The 23,103-nt window shown below is 34.8% G+C and overlaps 1 protein-coding gene across 1 annotated transcript; it reads right to left on the bottom strand.

Moving 5' to 3' along the window:
• Window positions 1-11,668: 11,668 nt before the first annotated feature.
• On the bottom strand, window positions 11,669-14,765 carry LOC110105643 (probable LRR receptor-like serine/threonine-protein kinase At2g24230). The gene has a single exon (XM_020835228.2). The coding sequence runs from the start codon at window positions 14,432-14,434 to the stop codon at window positions 11,891-11,893; it is 2,544 nt and encodes an 847-aa protein (XP_020690887.2). The 5' UTR covers window positions 14,435-14,765; the 3' UTR covers window positions 11,669-11,890.
• Between the last annotated feature and the right edge of the window lie 8,338 nt (window positions 14,766-23,103).

Below are 23,103 nucleotides of genomic sequence, written 5' to 3'. Positions count from 1 at the left end.
ATTTCTTTTGTCTCTAATTCGTCACAAGATAATCTCCTCAAAGCATGAAAAAGACAAAACACAAGATAATTTTTAATTAATATCCCAACAACATTCTAGTATCTAATATGCATATAAGACGTGGAGGTTTCTCTTATAATCCTTGACATGACAGCCAAGAGCAGCTCTCTTCAGTCTACAGCTGCAACATTTAGTGATGCATGTGTAGGATATCAGGTTGTGAAGCTTAATCTCCTATTATTTATCTTTCATTCAAATAATGTAGCATTTCTCTAGAAACCTCAGTATTTTTGTAAATATATGACAAATATTCAAGTCTCAATGGTACTTCCATCAAAATAATCTTTGATTTGGTATACCCTCCCATCGAGATGTTTTTTCAATTGATAATTCTTCGATTCTATAGAATCATTCAACCTTACATTTTTAGTGTCACAGTTAAGACCTTCCTCTGGTAATGTGTCTTATTTTCTTGCAGATGTTTGAGTCTTTTGCAAATCAGCCTTATTTTCTTGCAGGATATTGGTGTATTTTTTGAAAGCTTGATTACTGTTGACTACATGAGTACCCTGGCATTTACTACATGCTACATGTACATGTCTACATATAGCATTATCATTTGTCGGTCAATTGTGTGTGTTCGTTACCATGATGTTGTAGGCTATTAGTTGAGCTGCATTCATCATTGGTACCCTATACATGTTGGCTGATAAGTTGTTATTTGATTCATATATGTACATCCTGCTCATAGGGTGCTACTGATGTGAATGCCATATATTGGTCTTTTGATATTTTCTAGCAAGGGATTAGTGTATCTGCTTGTCATTGAGTGATTGTTGGATATAAGAAGGATTTATTATCTACTGCACGTTGTTTGTTTTCATCAGTAGGTGGATTACTATAGCCATGGCAAATTTTCCTACATTTGCTTACATGTGTTCATATTTATAGTGAACTCTTGGTTCTTATTTGTATATGAATCATTACATCATAGATTTCCTACTTGTACATCCACTGCAATCTCCTCAGATATACTTGTAGGGAACTCATTGCACATGCATCATGACCACCATTATCATATATACATGGCTTAGTGTGCTCATTTGTAGTAATGTTAGTTGCATGCAAGCTACATTTGCTTCAAATTCTTCAAACACCTATTAGTTGATGATGCATCACATTATCAATCATTGCTATTTATGTAGTTACGTGTGTTTGCTTACATGTTGTAGTTGCTTGCAAGGCATTATTATATCCATTACCTATTATCTACCATCACCTTTGTGTGGACTATTGTTTACACGATTGGTTCTTGATCATTCCCAATAGGTGAATTATTAATGGGTATTTGCATTCTTCGCACATTGCACTGTGTATATTTACTTGGGTCACCTACTGATATTTGCTTCAAATTGGTTGAATTTTATAAATTGATTGAGTTTCATCATCATTAGTGTACACTGGGAGCTTTGCTCACCATGAGCCCCTTGCTTGCTCATTTATATTTATTTGAATGATTTGAATTATCATTTAACATTTGTATTTTTTAATTATTATTATGCATTTTAAATTTTAGGGTCCAAATTCCTGTTCTTTGTTAATGTTCTATTCCCTACATTATATTGTAATTAGGTCCTTTATCAATTGAAATTTTGGCAGCATCCCGACATCTCCCCTATTTAAAAGAAATTAGGGAGTCTTAACCTTCTTGCCACGTTAAAAAAGATATGCACGATCGGTGTCTAGTGACACCATGGAAATAGTCTTCAATCCCACCACGCCAAAAAAGAAGTGTAGGATGTTCAGGGGTACTAGTTTGAAAATACATAATTCTTTCCCTACAGGTACTGAGGCGCATATACATGTACTTAATTTTTTATCCTGCCTCACTAAGAAAAGCATGCACAAGGTTTACCTATCTTTTCACAAGCATTGCAACGATTTCCCTCTCACCGCGCTAAGAAAAGTGTGCATGAGTGATTGCTCGCCATGCTGCAAGCATAGAAGATAGGATTTGGAGTGATACCTTTGCGATCGAAGTCATGACGGCGAGTTGGCCAGGGGCACGAGGACCGATGCATATAATTTTCTTTCCCTTTTCCCCTTTTTGATAATTTTTTTTTTATATTTTTAATTTAGTTAATAATAATAATAATAATATTATTATTATTATTATTTAATAATAGAAATAAATAAAAAAATTAGAATTTGTCTTGGAAGAATGAGCAACTTTCTTGAAATTCGTACACTATCGCCTAAAAAATTTGTAGATTTCCTCATGTGATTTTCATTAAGTAAAATTAAAGTCATTTTAAGATGAATTAGATGTTGTGAACGCAAGGAAGAAGTCTGTTTTGTGATCGGATGCCATTTGGGCAATGTTGCATGTCATTATCTGGTATGGGTTGCTGATTTTGATCGGTCTCACACGATTCGACTGCGAGTTGGTCCTACTTAGGTAAATTCAATATTTTGAACCCAACGACATAATCTGTTTGATGATTGGAGGTTGTTTGAAGCAACTATAAATAATCTTTTTAGTTAAAAATTTTCTTGAATTATAAATTTTTGTACTATAAAGCTGTTTTTGAAAGTAATGAGAAAGCTGTCTCAAACGAAGCATAAGATTACAACCCTATTAATTTATATTAAAAAAATGAGACAAATTAACAAAATACACTAATTATCTTTATTAAAAAAATAAAAGAATGAAAATACTCTTTAATATAGTGCTTTCTACTACCATGTAATAATGAGCATGGGGAAGTCTCCCTAATACTCATTGTCCTCCCATCATGATTTCACTCCTCTATTATGCTTTTAAAATTTCTGCCTGAAATATAACAAGAAAAATGCTAGGTTGTTCAATTTATTCCCAAATTTTTTTGATATATGTATGATCTTATGAAACTATGTAGGATCAATTCATCAAAATTTTTAATCAAAGGGTTAATATTGTTAGTTGTAACATTACTCTTAAGAAAAGTTTTTGTAAGAATTATAAATTGTCATAAAAATATTAAAATTTATCATGCTATTGCGTGCATATATGTAAATTTTGCATCTTAGCTTTGCACAAAGATCTCCCACTAAAATAATTAATGAAATTATTACGAAAGACAACAGAGTTTTATGTGGAAAACACAAAAAGTGGGAAAACTATAGCACCTAGCCATTTAAAATATTTCTACTATGTGAGCATTGATTACAAAGATTTGCTCATCCTTTAATTTGGAGAAAGCAAAATCACAAGAATTTTGAAAAGTTTCTCTTTAATTTTTATTGAGATTCATGACAATTTAAGTATTTAATTTACCTTTTTCATGACATGTGAGTTGCCCCATATTTTTGGAATTCAAAGTTTAAGTATGTTCAAGAATAAATTTACTTGAAGATTTGGTAAGTACCTCTCCCAGTGCTAGGGGATATACACGGTTCTCTTATGTATCCTCTAAATCTCCAGTGTGAGAGGAGGGAAGAATTAGTCAATAAGAGTTTAAAATGTATTGAAGATGATTAAGGCTTGATTTTACTATGGAGGATCAAGTTCTATCTCATAATAGGTGGAAAAGATTATCCTATAAGAGTTTAAAAATCATTGGAGATAATTTCTTCGTCTCCCATGAAATGCTATCAAAATTATTCGAAAGGAGTTAACCATCATAGATGATCAAGGTTCTTGGCTCCCATGACAAGATTCTAATTTTCAAGGAGTCAACTATCCCCATCAAATGGACCAGAGTTGGAGGGGGAAATTTTCATCCAGTTCGAGGCTCTAAATTTCTTTCTATTGGAGGTGTAGGATCACTCCAAAAGTTTAGTGAAAAAATGAAGACATGGAGGAAGATGTTGCATGTAGTCATCAAGGAAGTGTTTGTTGGAGAAAAATTCTATCAATAATTAAAAAAAAAAAAGGCTAAGAACTACAAAATCTGTCATCTTGGTAGTAGGAGACCTCAATATTTTTTTGTAGTCTATCCCTTCACCAAAAAAAAGAAAAAAAAACTTCAAAATTGTTTTAAAAGGTAGCTATAATATAGGGCAACTTAATGAATTTTTTTTTTCATACCAAAACATATATGTTTAATAGGATAAAAAATTCATAAACTACAATTTTGTAAAATCTGTCAACTTGCTAATTATAGGTTTTAAAAATTTCTCATAATTTATACTTCTTTTAGAAAAGCCATGCAAAATCTAGCTATACCCTCATGAACTTTATATGTTAAAATATTGTTGCTTGATAGGATAACAAATATATATATATATATATATATATAAACAAATTCATAAATATTGAATTTACAAAATCTATCATCTTGATGATTATAGACTTTGAAAATTTCCCATAATTCTTTTGTAGAAAAATTAAGAAATTTTTTGTGAAGTCTCTTATTGATGTGTTTATACTTAAAAAAGAGGAATTATTATTAAGTACTTTTATTTTATAAAAATTATTGACTGACAACTTATCATTGATTTCTTCAAGGTGTTGTAGTTGGCGGAAGATTCATTGTATTGCTAAATGTGAAAAACAACTTATGTCCTAGGCCTTGTTGGAAAATATGCTCCTTGAACTTATTTTTTATATGATATTTCATTTTTATTTTTTTAGATGGTAGGAAAATGAATATGTTGAAAGTTGCTCAAATTGTTCTTGAAACATTGGGATGAGAGAGCTTTCACTCTAATAATAATGAGGTATAAATATTATTTTCTTGATTTATTTTTTCTTTCTATTTGAAGATATAATCAACATATACTCTTACATAATGAAGGCAGGAAAAGATTAAGTATAACAATAGCGATTGGTGATGATGCATCCATTATTATCACCGATATATGGCATGATAGTCCATTGTTGGATGTTTTATTTAAATGATATGGTAGCTCTTGCTCCTAGAAAGTCTGATTGGGCACATGCTCATCTATCTAAGTACATCATTATAGATGATATCACATTATGTGTAAGGTTGAGGTTTCCTCTAGCTCCTGAATTATATGAGATTTACATGACATGTGATATTACTTTTCCCCAAATTTAATGTGGATCTACGATGATAATTATATGCTTGACCATTTTTTAGAGAATATGGGACGATACTAACCATTGAATATTTTTCTAGAATGTGTAAATTAGTGATTCTTTAGGGTGTATTTCATGTTGAAGCATTAAAAAATGTTATACTTTTTCAATACACGACCCTTCTAAGAATTAGTCTATTGAACATTTTTTTCATGAAGATTGATTGGGTTTACCAAAGAGATAGAAGAGGTTGAAGGAGCTGCCAAACTCAGCTCATATCAAGGAAGGGGAAATATTAAAATTCCTTAATATCCCTAATATATAAAGCCTTCAATAGAAGAAACATTATGTCACACAATATATGAAGGAGAAAAGACTTTAAGGCTGAGCTCCCTATTTAGGTGGGGAGACCTCATACAATTTTATTGAAAGAGTTTAATAAAAGTTCATAAGGCAAGTCTTGATGTTTTTAGAACTTCATATAAGGATCCTACAAAAGGTCATAAGGTTAGCAAACCATCTCCCTTAAAGAAGAGAAAAATGGGTAGTGAAATGTGATTTTGTTAAGCAATGATGAGGGTTATAGTGCCCATTCATATATAATAAATATTACTGCTCTAAATTTTTATGTGGCAATCCAACCTTTACAGTTATATATCTCAAAAAAGGAATTAAAGTATGTATATACTAGATGATGGTAAGTTATCACAATCTTTTTTTTTATAAATGGTTATTTCTTCTTTATGTCTAATATGAATGCATGACTATTATAGATAATTCAAAAGATGGATTTTGAAGCTTGATTTAGAACTTTACCAGATGAGTGGCATATAACATTTGTGAAAATCAAGAAGGTGAGTATGAACAGAGGTGACACAATAAGATCAAACAGATTTCATCCTTAGAGAGCCAATTGGTAGGATGTTAAGTTGACATGGCAATTGTGTCCTTATAATATTATGAGGTTAAATATTCCAATGAAAAATTAATTAACCCATATGTTGATTTATTATAAAATAAATGCTTTTTAGATATTTTGCATGGAGAAGAAGACTCTTAAAGTACATAAAGAGGCTCTTGAAGTGAACAAGAGAAAATTACAAGACTGTCATTCATAAAAGGAGACCATTATAGCCGAAGTTGAAGTTTCGGTAGAGGCCATATCCTTGAAAGTTATGGAAGACTCCAATAAGTCTACAACCTATTATAGATAGATCAAGAATTATGTGCAAGAAATTGACTATAAGATCTCTGATGACGAGATGAAGGATCTTAAAAATCAATGTCTTGATGAAAGGTTTTGTCTATGGCTTATTAAAAGAAGTCATTTTGGTTCAATGAAAGATTGGGGCCATGGTTGAGGTACTATTCTTAAGCCAAGTAATTGGGAATTTCCCTCGATACTTAAAAATATGACATCAAAAGTGAGTTGAAAAAGCTCTTCTCTTGTGATGATAAATATATTAATATTATAGAAATGCTTTACTATGAAAGAGCATATCTTTTAATGCATTATTTTTCCCTTAGATGTATATTCATTCTCCTATTTCATGTCATCATGCTTTTATGTTATAATAATTATTTCTATAATAACAAGTTCACTTGAACATACATGGTAAGATTTTATATTTGCCCTCATAAATGATAAATATTTGTAAAAATTAAGTTGTTTAATGTTTATCTAATTCTAGAAAGTCTAGGACTGGATTAGAAAGAATAGAAAATGTTAAGTGAAAATTTTTCTTGCAAGCACTGCTTTCTTATATATATGTGAGAGAGAGAGAGAGAGATGAGAAGGGGAAGAAGATAAAAACTCGGGTTTGATGGCTGCAGAGCTGGATTCATCCATCGAGCTAGTTAACAGAATTGTTTGTATCACAACAGTCTCTCAATATCCTATTTTTATTTCGATTTTACTGTTTGTATGATAGTTTTAGGGTTTTAAATGATTTTATGAAGTTTAAAAAAAATTTCATAATGTAATTTTTTATGTTGTGTAGAATGAGTCATTTCAAGCATTTTGATCGGTAAAACTCAAAATTTCATCAATTGGTTACAATTTATAAATTTTCATGTGTTTTACTATTGATGTTGATTTTAGTAGAAAATACTGTGAAATAATCAATCCCTCAAATGTTAATATAAACATTTCTTGTGAATGGTTTTTTGAAATGCTAATATTGAATGTGTATGTATTTAACTCCATGTATAATACTAGAATTGTCGTTCATATGTCACTTTTATATATTCATGTATTACGTTAAATGCCAATTATACATATAAAATATGTTAATTTGTGTTCATATGATGCATTACATATTCATAAAGTGGATATGATGAATGTGGAAGATATTGAAGTGTACTACAAATTAAGTTACATGGTCCCTTACATGTACATGTTTATGTTCCCTCTATTTTTCTTATATAGATGTGAGATGATCAAATGGAGTTATAAGGAGAATTGGACATATCTTTATTTGTCTTGTATAAACATGAGATCAACGGGAGGTATAAATGGAAGTGGAGTTATAAGTAGACATCAAGTTCAAGTAATATTTGAGTTTAAAAGAAATTCCAATTTAATATATCTAAAATATGTGTTTAAGTCTAACTAATATGTATATTATACTTCTGATGAAATTGAATGTGCAAGTATAAATAAATTAAGCTTCCCCTATACCCATAAATGCTACTTGATTAATTAAACTATGAAATTTTCTAGTGTTTTTATGTATTTATGTTATTGCAAATGTTGATTTATTTTTAAATTTATATTATAGAAGGATCTTGAATGCTGGGAAAGTGTAGGTCTTCGATACTTTCTATAAAAAAGATCTTGAGTCCACAAAGTATAGAGCTTAGAAAGGGCATTGGCACAGGCTTTCTAATCTTGGAGTTTGTGGTTGATATAATATGCTTTAATGTATGTAAGAAGTGGCTTCATCAAATGGCAATATTGTCCAAAGTAGAAATAAAGGGCATCAAAATATACCTCGACCAAAATAATGCGCCAAACTGTTGCTTGCTAGAAAATTCATAGTAGTATAGTGTGAGAATTTATATCCTATCTTTTTCATGAAGATCCCATACAAAAAAGAAATGGGCATGGAAGACATAAGGATTTTTACTTAAAAACCCCAAAAAGGGTGGGGGGACATATAGATTTGTTCATCTCTAATTTTGAGAAGGAGAGATTTCAAGAGTATGAGGGGCTTATAGAGAATATTATTGAGTCAATATGGAATGAAAACCATTTGAACAGTTGTTCACAAGTGATGGTAGTCAATAATGTTAGCCAAGTAGCATTGGTTTATTGGTGGTGTTCCAGTGACGATGATGGTTCGAGGTGTTGGTTTGGTGATGGCGATTAGGTGGCGATAATCTAATGGTAGTCATTCAATTATGGTAGTAGTATGATGGTTATGATGGGTTGATGACAATCTGATAGTGATGATTAGGCAAAGCTAGTATTTTAATGATGGTGGTTAGGTGGTGGCAGTCTAATGTCGGTGATCAAGCAAGATTGGTGGTTAGGTAATTATGGTAAAATGATGGTTAGGAGATATCAACATGTAGTGGGGTTCAGTGTGGTGGTTCGATGATGATGGTGGGTTTGATTACTATGATCAGATGTAGTGATATGAGGATGGTGGTCTGGTAGTGGTAGACCATTAATGATGGTGGTCAGGAAGTGGTGCCTTGGTGGAGCTCCATGATTCTTAAAAACTTTTATCTATCTTAAATCTTAAATTAAGGGCCCCTTCATGTAAAGAGTGAGGGTTTATTCATAAATTTTTTAAGGTGGCATGCCCCACAAATATAGAAGAAAATCTAAAATACTCCATTGTATGATGCCTCAGAATCTAATTTGAAATAATTATTCTTTTATCTTTTAATAAATAATAATTAGAGCTATCTAATATTATCTATCAGTAATAAATAATAAAATATATTCTATAATTCAAAATATTAATATACACATCTATATTCATTCTAAAAAAATCATATATAATACTAAAGATCTATACAATCATTACATATCCATTGTATCATGAGTACAAAAGAATAGCTAAAATAAAGAAAACCTGAACTTGAAGGAATTATGACTAGCCTCATACTCCTTATCCTATGTCCTGACATGAAATTATTTAATCAAATATAATGAGCTAATTAAAAGCCTAGCAGTTCACCAAAAATTACAACTGAATTCAAAGCACAGTAAAGGAGAAATATGCATGTCAATAATCAAATCATAACAATAATATTTATATGATCATTGAATCAGTGTAAAAAATTAATTAAATTAAATAGTATATTAAATAAATATATTGTATTATATGAAAATATCTTAAAGCACTAATATATTCCATTAAAATCCATATAATATCCCTAAGCTTTCGACTAACAGAGAATAGTTTTTGGAAAATATGAGAAAAAATGAGGAGAGAGAAAAATGAAGCTCAAATTTGTAGGCCGTGGAGCGATTTTCATCAGTTAAACATGTTGGAAAATTTACTCGTCTTATTGTAAGAAATCATTACGCTACTTTTGATTTTAAAGATTTTATATTTTTGGAGTTTTCCCAATAAAATATGTATTTCCGTTACCGAAAAATGACGATAATTTTGTATTTGTAAATTTTTACAATGTAACTTTTTATATGTTATAGAGATTGAGATTATGAATATTTTGAGTATTTATTTGAGATTTTTCACCAATTAATTTTGAAAATACAACAATTTTTTCCTAAGAAAATTATTTTGACATTTGAAAATATTGATTTAGTTTAACTAAGGCTTTAAAATATTATTTATTCAATATTTGATAATTTGGTTAAATTCTAAAAATATCAATTTTTGCTAAGTATGATTTTTATTGTCTATCGTTTAAATATTTTGACATTTTTTGAATTAATCTCAATTATATTTTATTTGCTGCAATGCTTTGAAAATAAATATGAATATGTTATTGAGATTAATGTTATGGTACTGTGATAATAATTTATATGTAAAAGATAAGTAAAGTCTGGTTGACTTGTTGGTTTAAGACTGATTGACCTGTACAGAATAGTGGGCTGACGAGCTTTTCTTTAAATATTGTGGTTTGATATTATGTTCTACTTATTCATGTGATATACTGATTGAGAGTTATAAGGAGATGACTATTATGCCGACTGTCAAAGACTGACGACGCTATTTACTGAGTCAACTGTTATTGATATTGACACCGATATTGAAAAACACAGTGATAATCAGAATTCTTACTTGTTTAGTGTAATTATTGAAATGAATGCTATTAAGACATTATTTATATTATTACATGGATTTATTATTAATATTATTATTGATTAATTGATATGAAAAGCATGATATATTAATTGAGTATGTGATTAATATATTAATTTAATATTGATATAGAATAACTGAATAGTATGCGTACATTTCTATATGATTTTATTCATCGATTTGATTTCAATAATCTTTACTAATGTTTTGATTCGATGCTTTATCCGATTGCTGTCAAGAAGCTTTGATTTGATTATAATCATACAATATTTAGAGATATTTCTATCTTTCAATTAATATTGTAAAATTTTTAACTATACTTTAAATGCTTGATTTGGGATCCTTTTGACTCAAATCAGATCTTTTTTTTTTTCTGATGTTGGGTTTATCTTGTCAAGCCGATCAGTTTGAATACAAGTTTTTTGAAACCAAAATTCAGATAATTTGTAGTTGAATTTTGAAAGCTCTTCCCTTTGATTTTCATTGAGATTCACACTCAATTAAGTTGTTTTCTAATGATGTGCCTAAAATTTAGATTTGTATTACATCTAAAATATTTTTATTTAGAATATCCTCAGTGAATTAATTTTTTAATCAGAGAGTAGAAAGAGTAGGACTTTTCACTATTGATTTTTTTTTTCTTTCCATTAATTATGCTTGTTTCATAAGCTTGAATTGTACATAAATGTATCATGAAAGTTGGTAGCCTATTGCACTGGATTTCATCAAGCTTAGTTGTAAAGATAAGCACTTCTGAAATTTATGACTAAACAACACTTTTCAGGAAGAAACGGCTTCAGTGGGTGTCTTTATCACATTTTTTTTCCTCGTCCTCTGATTTCCCATCACCATCATGAAGCAAAATAATGCTTCATTTGAGATAATTTTTTACTGTTTTTTAAAACAAAATTTATTAAACTAAAAATTTTTGTACTAAAAACTATTTTTAAAAGCAATAAGAAAGTTATCCCAAACGAAACGAACAACTTTAAACCACAATTTTTTCCTGTTTTTAAGATTTTTTTATACTAAAAAATAGTTTTACAAAGCAGTAAGAAAGCCGTCGCAAACAGAACCTGAGTCACCCAGTAAAATAAAATGTAAAATTATTAAACATATTAAAAAATAAATATAATACATAGAAAATTAATTAAAATTCATATTGCATATATTTAAAATAAATTCAATAATTTTGCTATTCCTTGTATTAAGAAACTTATTAAAAAAATAATGTGATAATTTTTTTCTTGTTCATAAGCTCCTCTTTTGTCATGAATAGTTACCGTTTCTATTCCTTCAAATGAAGCTCCTTTAACCACTCATGGCAGTGGTTGTGGTAATTTCTAAGTTGCTACAATGAAAACTAAAGCAGTTCTAACAATGCAAAATACAACCAAAATCATTACAAAAGTCCTTTTTTTTTTTTTGATAAAGATAAGGCTAACAACAACGATGACTGACAAAAGCCTTCTCAGAAATACCTTAGTGGCAGTATAAGAGGTCAAAGCTAAAGATCACCTAATTTTAGATTTAGTGAACTATGAAATTTACAGCTCGTTTTCTGCTTTCCTTTGACACTCTAATCTTTGGCAACAGGTTCCATGTCCTTTAGAAGACCCACAATTTGCTGCATTGATGGCCTCTTTGATGGCAAGTCAGCAGTGCATAAATAAGCAATTCTAAGAGCTTCTTCCATTTGCTTCTCTGATCCAGTCTCTCGAATCTTAGGATCGATCGCCAGCGAGCTTTGGTTCTTCTTCACCAGCGCTCGAGCCCAATCGACCAGATTAGTCTTCTTCTCCTCCGGGTACTGATCACCGAGCGGTTTCCTTCCTGTAATAAGCTCAAACAGCACGACCCCGAAACCAAACACATCAATCTTTGGAGAACCAGCAGAAGAGGAGGCCTTTTCTGGATCAGATAACTCTGGAGGAATGTAACCAGGTGATCCTGTAGTGAGTTCATCATCCAAATCATTCCCCACAACCTTTTCCAATCCAAAATGTGAAAGCCTGGGCTCCAAAGATGAATCTAGATAGATGTTACTTGCCTTCACATCTCTGTGCACTACCTGAGGGAAGCAACCATGGTGCAGAAATGCCAATGCTCGAGCAATCCCGAGTGCAATTCTATGTCTGAACCTCCAAGTTGTGACACCTTCAGTTGTGATGTTCTGAACACCATTAGTTTCATTCTCCCAAGTATCTGTACTCCAGTCTTCTGTAGTCTGCACTCCTAATGGTAAATCATGCAAAAGATTTTGAAGGTTTCCATTTTCCATATATTCATATAAAGCAATCCTCTGATCACCAGCTAAACAGTAACCTGTCAAAGGGACTAAGTTAGGATGCTTTATTCTCCCAAGTCTCTCTAGCTCCCTTGCAACATCTTGGTCGGTCAATGCAGATCCATGAGCCAAAACCTTCATGGCTACTTGAATTCCTCCAGGAAGGATGCCTCTGTAGACTGGCCCAAAGCTACCTTCTGATAAGAGTGTGCCCCTGTCAAAGTTACCTGTTGCAGCTAATAGGTCAGCAAATGTGAAGTTCAGCAATGGCTTCTCAAACATGACCACTGGTACTGAAGTGGCTACCCTGACATCGGCAACCCACGCCGTTGAATCAGTTCTAAACGAATAAGGGCCTTCAACATTTTGTTCTTCTTTGTAAGAAAGCTGCTTTACTGCCCATGACCTTGTGCTCTTTCTACAAGCAAAATAAAGAAAGACAATTCCAACTAGAACAAAAGTAACTGAGAGGGCTATTGCCAATGCTAACTTCAGCCCCTTGTGCTTAACTTTGATAGAAGGAATGATGTCAGGATTTGCTGCAAGGGGGCAGCTGTTCTGTGATCCCATGAAGGAAGAGTTGAATCTTTGGAGAGAAAATTTCTTTGCACAGAAGGTGAGGTTATTGTTTGAGAAGTTGAACATCTCCATATGTGGTAGCTTTTCGAGAAGTGGCGAAGGGATTTCACCAGAAAGATTGTTTGAGGAGATGTCTAAAATTGTAAGTTTAACCATCATAAACTGAGGAACTTTGCCACTTAGCTGGTTATGAGAAAGGTCTAGTGTTTTCAAACCAACTAATTGGGAGATTTTAGTAGGAATATTGCCTGTAAGACTAGTTTCTGACAAGTTAAGGTATTCTAGCATATGAAGGTCATGTATTTGAGGAAATTTCTGGTGGGAAAATCTATTTTTAGCAAGGTTCAGATGCTTAAGCAACGAAGCTTGGCCAAAATTACTCAAGAATTGTCCATTTAGATGGTTCCTAGATATGTCAAGATAAACCAAAGAAGACAAATTGAAACTAGAACCAAGCTTAATCTGAGAAAACTGATTATTGCTCAAGTCTAAAACCTTTAATGCCGCATGAAACACACCTGTGATGGAATCTTGAAGCAAATTACCAGAAACATTAAGATAGGTAATGGATTCCAAACCTGACAAATCAGGCATGGCTCCTTGAATTTGATTGCTAGAAAGATCCAGAAAGCTTAGATTCTTAAATGCAGAAGGAAAGCTCCCACTGAGCTTATTAACAGACAGATCTAATGCAACCAGAGATTTGCAATCAGTAATTCCCTCAGGTATCTTCCCCTCAAAAGCATTTCTGCTGAGATTGAGAAGCCTCAAGTTTGACATAGAGCTGATGCCTGCAGGAATTTCTCCAAAGAAGCCATTTTGCGAAAGATCAAGGATTTCCAGGTTGCCAAAGTTGCCAATGTTGTTTAGAAGTGAATCCTGAATCCGGTTCATTGAAAGGTTGAGGTTTTTCAGAGAACTGCCAAGTCCCCATAGATCCGAGGATAACTTGGTAATATGGTTCATGCTGAGATCTAAGGCTTGAAGCTTGTTGAGCTTTCCAATGGTGTTTTCAGGGATGGAGCCTGAGAGTCCAAGCCCAGAAGCCGCGAAGCCTATGACATCCACTCCAGTGGAATCACAGGAAACGCCACTCCATGAGCAAACTGAAGAAGAGGTGACTGAAGGAAGCTTAGCTCCCATTTTTTCAAGAAAATCAGAGAGGAAAAATCCATCAGTGTTAGGCTGTTGAAAAGCCAAGCATTTGAAGAGCAGGAGAAGAAGAAAGATGGATGAAGCCAGATACCCAGAACCCATTTGGGGAAGAAAGATCAGAAGCCACACGAGATGAACATCTGCAGCTTTATAAGCCGTTTAGATGATTGGGAACCCCAAAAGGTTGGCTTTTTACAAAACAAAAGACCCCATTTTTCCTAGTACTTTCCTGAAAGAAGAGGAGATGCATCGTGCACAGAGTGGCAAACCAAATTCACCTTAATAGAAGCTTCTTGGTTCATGGAAGAGCCTTGAAGAGCAAGAGTATTTTTCATCCTCCAACCTTCACTGATTTCATTGTTAGAGGAGGGGAGGAAGAAGAAAAAGATGGAAGTTGGGAATTTATTGACTGGTTTTGGTGGATTTATTGCAGAGTAAAAATCAAAACTAGCAATTGTTTGAACGTATTTAGTGACCCAAGTTCGGGACCCACCTGTTCTAAACTTGAATTTCCTGCGCAGTTACCATTGAATTGTGAAAGATAAAGCTCTTTATTCTCCCCATGTCAGCACGTTTTAATCATCCACTCCATTAAACATATAATAAAATATTATGTATGCTAATCCAACAGGCAACAGGGGTGTAAACTATAAGCGAGTTGAGCCTACTTTAAGTCACTTGTGACTTAAGTAATTGAGTTTGGGTTGAGCTAGAACTCAAGCTTAGTTATATAAGTTCGAGTCGGGGACATGATCAAACTCATTTATCATGACAAAGAAAGAAATGATTTTAATTCAAATAATTGTTATAATAAAATGATAAAAATAATGATAAGTTTAAGAAATTAATAATGTATTATTGCATATAAGAAAGTGAGATATTTTTTTGAACATTTTAATAACTTTTTATTTAAGCTATTTCAACTCTTGAATACTAATATATTTTACATGCATTTTACATTAATAATTTTCAAATGAGTCACCTTGCGAGCTAACAAGTTGATATAGGAATGGATCAAGCATGACTCATTAGTTTATCGAGTTTGGATCATGAACTATTTTATCAAATAAAGCTCAAACTTGCTCATGTGTTGATTTGACTCACTATGAAACACTTTATGTAAAAGAAGTTAAACTCTTAAATCGATGCATCGTTTGATATAATTGTTGAAATTTCATTATAAAACCTTTACGGTTAAGCATGTTCGTCCTAGAAAGTCTGGAGAAATACTAGGATGAGTGACCTCCTAAAAATTTACACCAACGAAACAAAATAGTAAAGTCATTAGGCCAAAATAGATAATACATCGATAGTTAAGAGTTTGGACTATTGCATTCACACCCTAATCCAACATATAATAATTAAAAAAAAAGAAGAAGTTAGTGAGTCAGGTCAACTTTCTCACAGACCTAACTTTTTCAATCCAAAGTGTAATTAATTTTTAAGGAGGCAAAAAGTTAGATCAATGACTTATTTTATGTAGTTTGCAATGGAACTCTATTGCCTTAGAGCTAATCTTTGGCAATAAAATTTTTTAGTTGAAGGGTTATTTTAGTTATTTATTAATGTGAAATGATTCATAGCTCAATGGTCCGAACACTAATTATTTTCCCAAATATTAGGGCTTCAAGTCATAAGCTTTGTAATTTATAGCTCAACATTATCAAAATAAAATATTAAATTTTTAATAATTTGAGAGATGCATAATTATTTTACAATTTTTTTTTTAATTCGATATAAAACAATTTATTATGGTATAGTTTTTCTAAGAGATTGGTTGTGTCACAACCGAATCCGACATGACCCATAGAAAAACATGTTATATCGTATTGAATTGATCATGAAGATCTAAGTTTTGAAAAAATTTCAGAATTTTATCGATTAAAATTAGAGCTTTTAATTAACTTCAACAAGAAGAATCAATTATACTTATCCAAAAATATCTTTTCATTTCACCAAATATATATACAATATTTATACTATAGTACAAGTTTATAAAGCAAAAAAAGGCTGATAAAATAGATCTAATCATGACTGTACAAAAATAAGAAAATATCTATATAGATTAAGAAGATAGTGTGAAGTACACACTTTTTACTAAATACATTATATGAGATAACATGCATATTATAATATAATTAATCATCATATTAATAAACTAAAATATATTATTTTCAATTTAATTAAAATTTTTTAATAGAACCAACCGATTCCTTCTAACCCGGACCGGTTCAGCGATTCACTGGATGAACCGCTGATTTTGTCGGTTCAATGCGGTTTGATGTTAAGCCAGATTTTAAGTTGGATCCGACCAGCCACCCAACCAGTTCTCAGTTGAATCGTCCAGTCCTGTTCGGTTTTAAAAATAGTAAGTTTTAGTACAAAATTCATCTAAATCTTTTTAGGGTTTCAAAAAATATAAAAAATTATTCAAAAAAAAAATCAATAAAATAATTCATTATATTTAAATATTATCGTGAAATTGGTTTGCGCGCAAAATGGAAACCTGATGGTCCAAAATCTACATTTGTTCCAGCATGTATCAATTTCTTAAGGATTTGCACTACTGTCTAAAAATTATGAAAAAATTAATGTAATTTAATAACTATAATATCAATGCTATGACAAAGATGATTTATGATTTTGACTCATAAATCATAAACTCATAAAGGCTCCTGAAAAAATTTATTTGACTTGATCAAAAAATAGGCTATTATATGTACTAATAGGAATCATAACATTGATAAGTAAGGGTTACACACCAAAAGTAGGGCCAATAACAATCAAACCACATACGCAAAATGCTCCTAAACTGAATTTACTTTGAACATAGCTAGAAGATTGATCGAGAGATCTATACATAGACCATGGGAGAAACACGAATATGCAAAAAGAGGTTTAATAGTCTTCAGTTGGAGATAAAGTACATGAATTAGGGAAAGCCTAGGTAAACAAGGACGCCGACTGGGAGTGCGATAGAGGGACAAAATTGGAGATCTGCATTGTAGGAGAGTTGCCACCTCTTTTGTCTTATACGAGTCAACCAAGAAGTGGACCTTTAATTGGAGTAGCTTATGTTAAAAAAAAAAAAATCATCCAACGCATGAAAATGTAAAGACAAAGTGGACGTGTCGTGTGTCATGACTCGAGGCATATGAGGGGAAGTAGCATAATACCTGAAGTAATTATTGGTGTAGGAACCTGCACAGAAATGTTAGCTGGGAAGCAGAGAATAGAAACTTCAATGGAACAGTAGCCGGAAAACTACTTGTAATTTTAGTATTGGGAGTCAAAACTACTGAACCAGTCTATTCCTGGGGTATAAGACTACATCTTTGGCATAACCGTAAATAGCTAAAGGGAATGAAAAGTTTGCTCATAAGCTAACAGCATTAAAACAGCAATAAAGTAAAAAGGTTAGTGGGAGACGTCCCTGGAAACGGTGCACATGCACACGGTACCCTGCATATGCATAACACTTTCTCAAGGATGCTCCACATCATACGCCCCCGCTTCCAAATTTGCAGGCTATTTTTGGTGTCAACTGATTGATTATCACTTGGATGATATGGGTATAGATCTGCAACATTGAAAGTATTATGCGTATTGAATTATGGCGGCAATTGAATGATATATGCATTCTCATTAATGTAGTGAAGGACTGGAAATGGTCCGAACTTCCTTTGGCCGAGCTTGCTATATGAACACGCAGGTAATCTTTCCTTCTTTATTCGTACCCATACAAGGTCTCCTGGCTTGAATATTTTCCGTCGCTTGTGACAATCTGCATCCTTTTTGTATTTGGCATTGGCCTCTTCCAGCTTTGACCGAACTTTGGCTAACATCTCTGCAAATTGATCAACCATCGCAGCTGCCGCCTTGATTTTGCAATTTGGGATTGCTGCAATATCTAAAACAGTATTCGGTGCTTTAGTATACACAATACTAAATGAGGACATACCCGTAGAACGGTTGACCATGGAATTGAATGCATATTCGGCTTGACAAAGCATCTCGTCCCACAACGTTGGCTGTTCTTGCACTAAGCAACGCAAGAAGTTTCCCAACGTTCTATTAACGACTTCTGTCTGTCCGTCGATTTGAGGGTGGTACGACGAACTTAGTTGCACCTGTGTCTTCAACCTCTTCCATAACTCCCGCCAAAAGTGGCTAATAAACTTCACGTCCGATCGGACGTGAGACTTCTGGGTACTCCATGTAGCCGCACGATCTCCCTGAAAAAAAGTTTAGCAATGTTTTGTGCATCGAATGTCTTCTTACAAGCCATAAAATGGGACATTTTGGAGAAGCGGTCCACAACGACCATAATTGAGTCGTTTCCTCGCTTCGTACGGGGTAAACCAAGAATGAAATCCAAGCTCAAGTCTTCCCAGATTGAGTCAGGCACCGGTAGAGGAAGGTATAAACCAGTATTCTATCCTCCTCCTTTATACATTTGACACACTGAGCATCGATCCACATATTTGCTGACGTCTCTCCTCATGTGTGTCCAGTAAAACTTGTTCTATAGATGAAAAAAAGTCTTATCGCATCCTGCGTGGGCTGCCAAACCTCCCCCATGAACTTCTTGAATTATCCACTATCTCCATGAAGATTGAGGTATGCACAGAAGATTACCCTTAAATAAGAAGCCATGTCTCAGGTTGTACTCCTCACTGGGTTCCTTGTGCACACACTAGAACCACTTCTGGCCGAATTCTTTATCCTCCCGATATAAGTCTTGTATAAGCTCCAGGCCGGAAAATTCTGTCTGCTATTGTGTGAGGAGGGCGGAGCGACGGCTCAACGCGTCTGCAACTCGGTTTTGCGCACCGCTTTTGTGTTTCAGTACAAATGTAAATTTCTGTAGAAATAGGATCCATCTCACATGCATTCGATTGATATTTTTTTGAGTGTTAATGTATTGGAGAGCCTTGTGATCGCTGCATAGAATAAAATCCTGATGTAATAGATACTGCTCCCACTGTTTTAGAGCCCGAATCACTGCATACAGCTCCTGCTCATACACTGACCATCATTGTCTTGCTGGACACAATTTTTTACTGAAAAATTCTATCGGTCTGCCCTCTTGAGCTAATACCGCCCCAATGCCCACCGTGGATGCATCTGTTTCTACAGAGAATGGCTTGTCAAAGTCCGGCAAGGCCAATACCGGAGCAGAGGAGATAGCTAGTTTGATTTCCTCAAAACTATTTTGTTGTTCCACTCCCTAGGTGAACAGTTTTTGCTTCAACACGTCGGTGAGAGGAGCAAGTATGACGCTAAATCCCCTTATGAATTTCCTGTAGAAATTCGCTAGTCCGTGAAAGCTCCTTATGTCTGTGAATGACTTGGGCGTAGGCCACCCCACTATGGATTCCACCTTCCTAGGATCCGCTCAAACTCTCGCCGACGAAATTTTGAATCCTAAGAAGTACACAGCTTCCGTGGCAGATTCGCATTTAGCCAAGTTCAAATACAATTTGTGTTGTCTGAATGCTTCAAAAATCTGCTCCATATGTTGAAGATGCTCCTCCAAATTGGAAATAAACACGAGCACATCATCAAAGTATGCCACACAGCTTTTGTTTAGAAATGGTTTGAGCACTTCATTCATCAATCTCATAAAGGTTGCAGGGGCGTTGCATAATCCAAATGGCATCACACGCCACTCGTATAATCCCTCACGCATTTTAAACGTCGTCTTTCATTCGTCTCTAGGCTTGATCCTAATATGATGATAGCCGCTGCAGAGGTCTAATTTCGAGAAGATTTGTGCTCCCGCCAACCTTTCCAGCATTTCTTCTATCCTTGGCATCAGAAATCTGAATTTAACAGTAATTTTATTAACTGCCCTGCTATCGACACACATTCGCCAGCTTCCATCCTTCTTGGGTACCAACAAGGCGGGTACAGCACACGGACTCAAACTGTGCTGGATCAGCTGTTTGTCGAGCAACTCATCCACTAGCTACCGCAATACTTTTTGTTCATTCGGACACAATCTATAATGTGATAGATTTGGTATAGTAGATCCAGGTATTAGATCAATGCTGTGTTGAATATTCCTTAGAGGCGGTAATTCCGTCGGGAGCTCAGTAGGTCCCAAATCGGCATATCTTTCCCCTTCACAGTTTCTAGACAGTTTTTATCTCCCATCAGCGCCTGTTCCTTTACAGTGAGTGCCAAAATTTGAGAAGAGTCCCTCCAAGCATGCAATAACTGATTTCCGGACACTACCAGCATTGCTAATTTGTTGTTGTGATTGCTCGGTTCAGAATCTCCCTGGCCCGGTAATAATCCCAGCGTTTTTCCCTTCAAACTGAATGTGTACGTATTAGATCTACAGTCATGGGTGGCACTCATGTCAAACTGCCACGGTCTCCCGAGGATCAAATGGCTTACATCCATATCAATTACATCACAAACAACTTCACTGACATAGTTCTTCCCAATAGAAAATGGGACACAACAGCTTTCGGTGACAGCTATTTCAACCCCTTTTTTTACCCAACTCACCTTGTATGGATGCAAATTTGGTACTGTTTTAAGTTGTAAGGCTTGGACTGCAGCCTTTGAGATCACATTTTCAGTGCAACCACTGTCCACAAGTATATCGCAAACCTTGCCATTAATTGTGCCTTTAGTCTTGAAGATGCGGTTTCTCTGTGATTTAACTGTTAATCTCGGCGCCAGAAGTAGTTTTTGTATTACACAAACTAACGGATCTCCATCATCTCCTTTTACTTCCTCCAGTGTATTTGCTGCATCATCCTCTGCATCTTCAATTTCAGCGTCATCCTCGCCTTCAATTATGTGAAGTTGCGGACGTGTTGGGCACTCGTTGGATTTATGCCCTTGCTGGAAGCACCTAAAACACTTAATAGTTGAAGGTTTAACATATGGATTGTCTTTAAACTGACCTTTCGATCTCGGCACAAATTTTGTCTCTACATTCTTGTTGTTAGCACCGTTCTGTAAGGCAATTCCTCCCGCATTGGGCGTCCTGCGCCCCATCGAAACAGCATTAACATTAGGTGGTCGATTACTCTCCGCGGTCGGCTCAGCTAGTCTCTTCCCTTGGCTGCTCTTGCCATGCCTGGCCATCTGCATTTCAACTTTTAAGGCATAATTTACCGCCTGGGCAGCGACCAAACAGTATTTAGCTCTAGTTTATCTTGAATTGCATCCTTCAGCCCTCCCACGTATCGGGATACCAACTGATTTGAAGTTTCGTTCAGATTATTTCGTGCACACAACCGATGGAATTCCTCTGTATAATCGCTGACCGAGCGGTTTCCCTGTGCACAATGTTGATATTGCATATAAAGCATTTGCTCATAGTCAGTTGGTAAGAATTGACCTCTAAGTAGCTGATTCATTCTCCACCAGCTGCGAACTAGTCCTTTGCCTTCTCTTCCTCTTGATTGCAGCATTTGCAGCCACCAGGCACTCGCTCCCGACTTCAGTATACACGCAACATACTTTACTTGCTTCGTAGGTTCGACGTCCATGTACTCAAAGAAAGTTTCGACCGCACGCTCCCAATCTAAGTAATCTTCGATGTGAAGTTTGCCATCGAAGAACGGAATGTCAATCTTCACGCGGAACTCGCTGTGCTGTCAGTCATTACCCCTCGGGCGCCGCTGATGTTGATATCCGGTATCTTCTTCTGAGTCCGATAGCTCCAGTTCTCTGAATAATTCCATTCCTTCATCTAAATCTGACATGTCTCTGTTCGAAATTCTTCCCCCTTCCATTCCACGCCTGATAGGCGGCGGATTATTCGGCAACGCTGTCCGCACTGTCGGGTTACGCTCCAGACGCGCAAGGATCGCACGCAGATCCCTTCGCACATCTACCTGAAACTGTTGAGCTTCAGCCGCAACCTCCTCGACTCGCTGCGTCAACCTTCGATGTTCTGCCCACAGGGCTTCAAGGCTTCGTTCTTCACTGGGAGCCACCCGTCTACTTCCTTCAGCCATCTGGCTCTGATACCAATCTGGTGTAGGAACTTGCACAGAAATGTTAGTTGGGAAGAAGAGAATAGAAACTTCAATGGAACAGTAGCCGAAAAACTACTTGTAATTTTAGTATTGGGAGTCAAAACTACTGAACCAGGCTATTCCTGGGGTATAAGACTACCTCTTTGGCATAACCATAAATAGCTAAAGGGAATGAAAAGTTAGCTCATAAGCTAACAGCACTAAAACAGCAATAAAGTAAAAAGGTTAGTGGGAGACGTCCCTAGCAACGGTGCACATGCACACGGTATCCTGCATCTGCATAACACTTTCTCAAGGATGCTCTGCATCAATTATTAGGGCAAATACTGTCACGACCCGACCCGACCCGGGATGAATCCCGCTCGCACCGGACCGCGACCAAACCTTTTATCCAGGATCTGGCTTTGGAATTTGCTGCGGATTTGAATCTTCCAAATATTTCAACTCAAAAGCCAACACACAGACAGACACAGAGCTACTATGAATCGTCAATTGCAGCGGAACAAAACATCTATATTTTTCTTTTCCTCAAAACAATCATCTACAACTACAGTACATGGCTTTTAGACAGAAAGAAAGACAGAACAGAAAAGCCATGACTGTACAAAAATTAAAAGTACAAAACAATACCTATACAGATCAGACTCTGAACTCTAGTCCTGGACTTCCTTCCCTTTCCCAGAACCTGAAAACCACCAGAAAGCAAGGGTGAGCTCAACAGCTCAGCAAGACAACAAACCTCCAATCAAAATCCTCAGAATCTCA

Source organism: Dendrobium catenatum, unplaced genomic scaffold (genome assembly GCF_001605985.2).
Source record: "Dendrobium catenatum unplaced genomic scaffold, ASM160598v2 fragScaff_scaffold_260, whole genome shotgun sequence".
Taxonomy (NCBI): domain Eukaryota; kingdom Viridiplantae; phylum Streptophyta; class Magnoliopsida; order Asparagales; family Orchidaceae; genus Dendrobium; species Dendrobium catenatum.
Note: the sequence above shows the minus strand (reverse complement) of the source record. Positions and strands in the feature narration are given on the sequence as shown.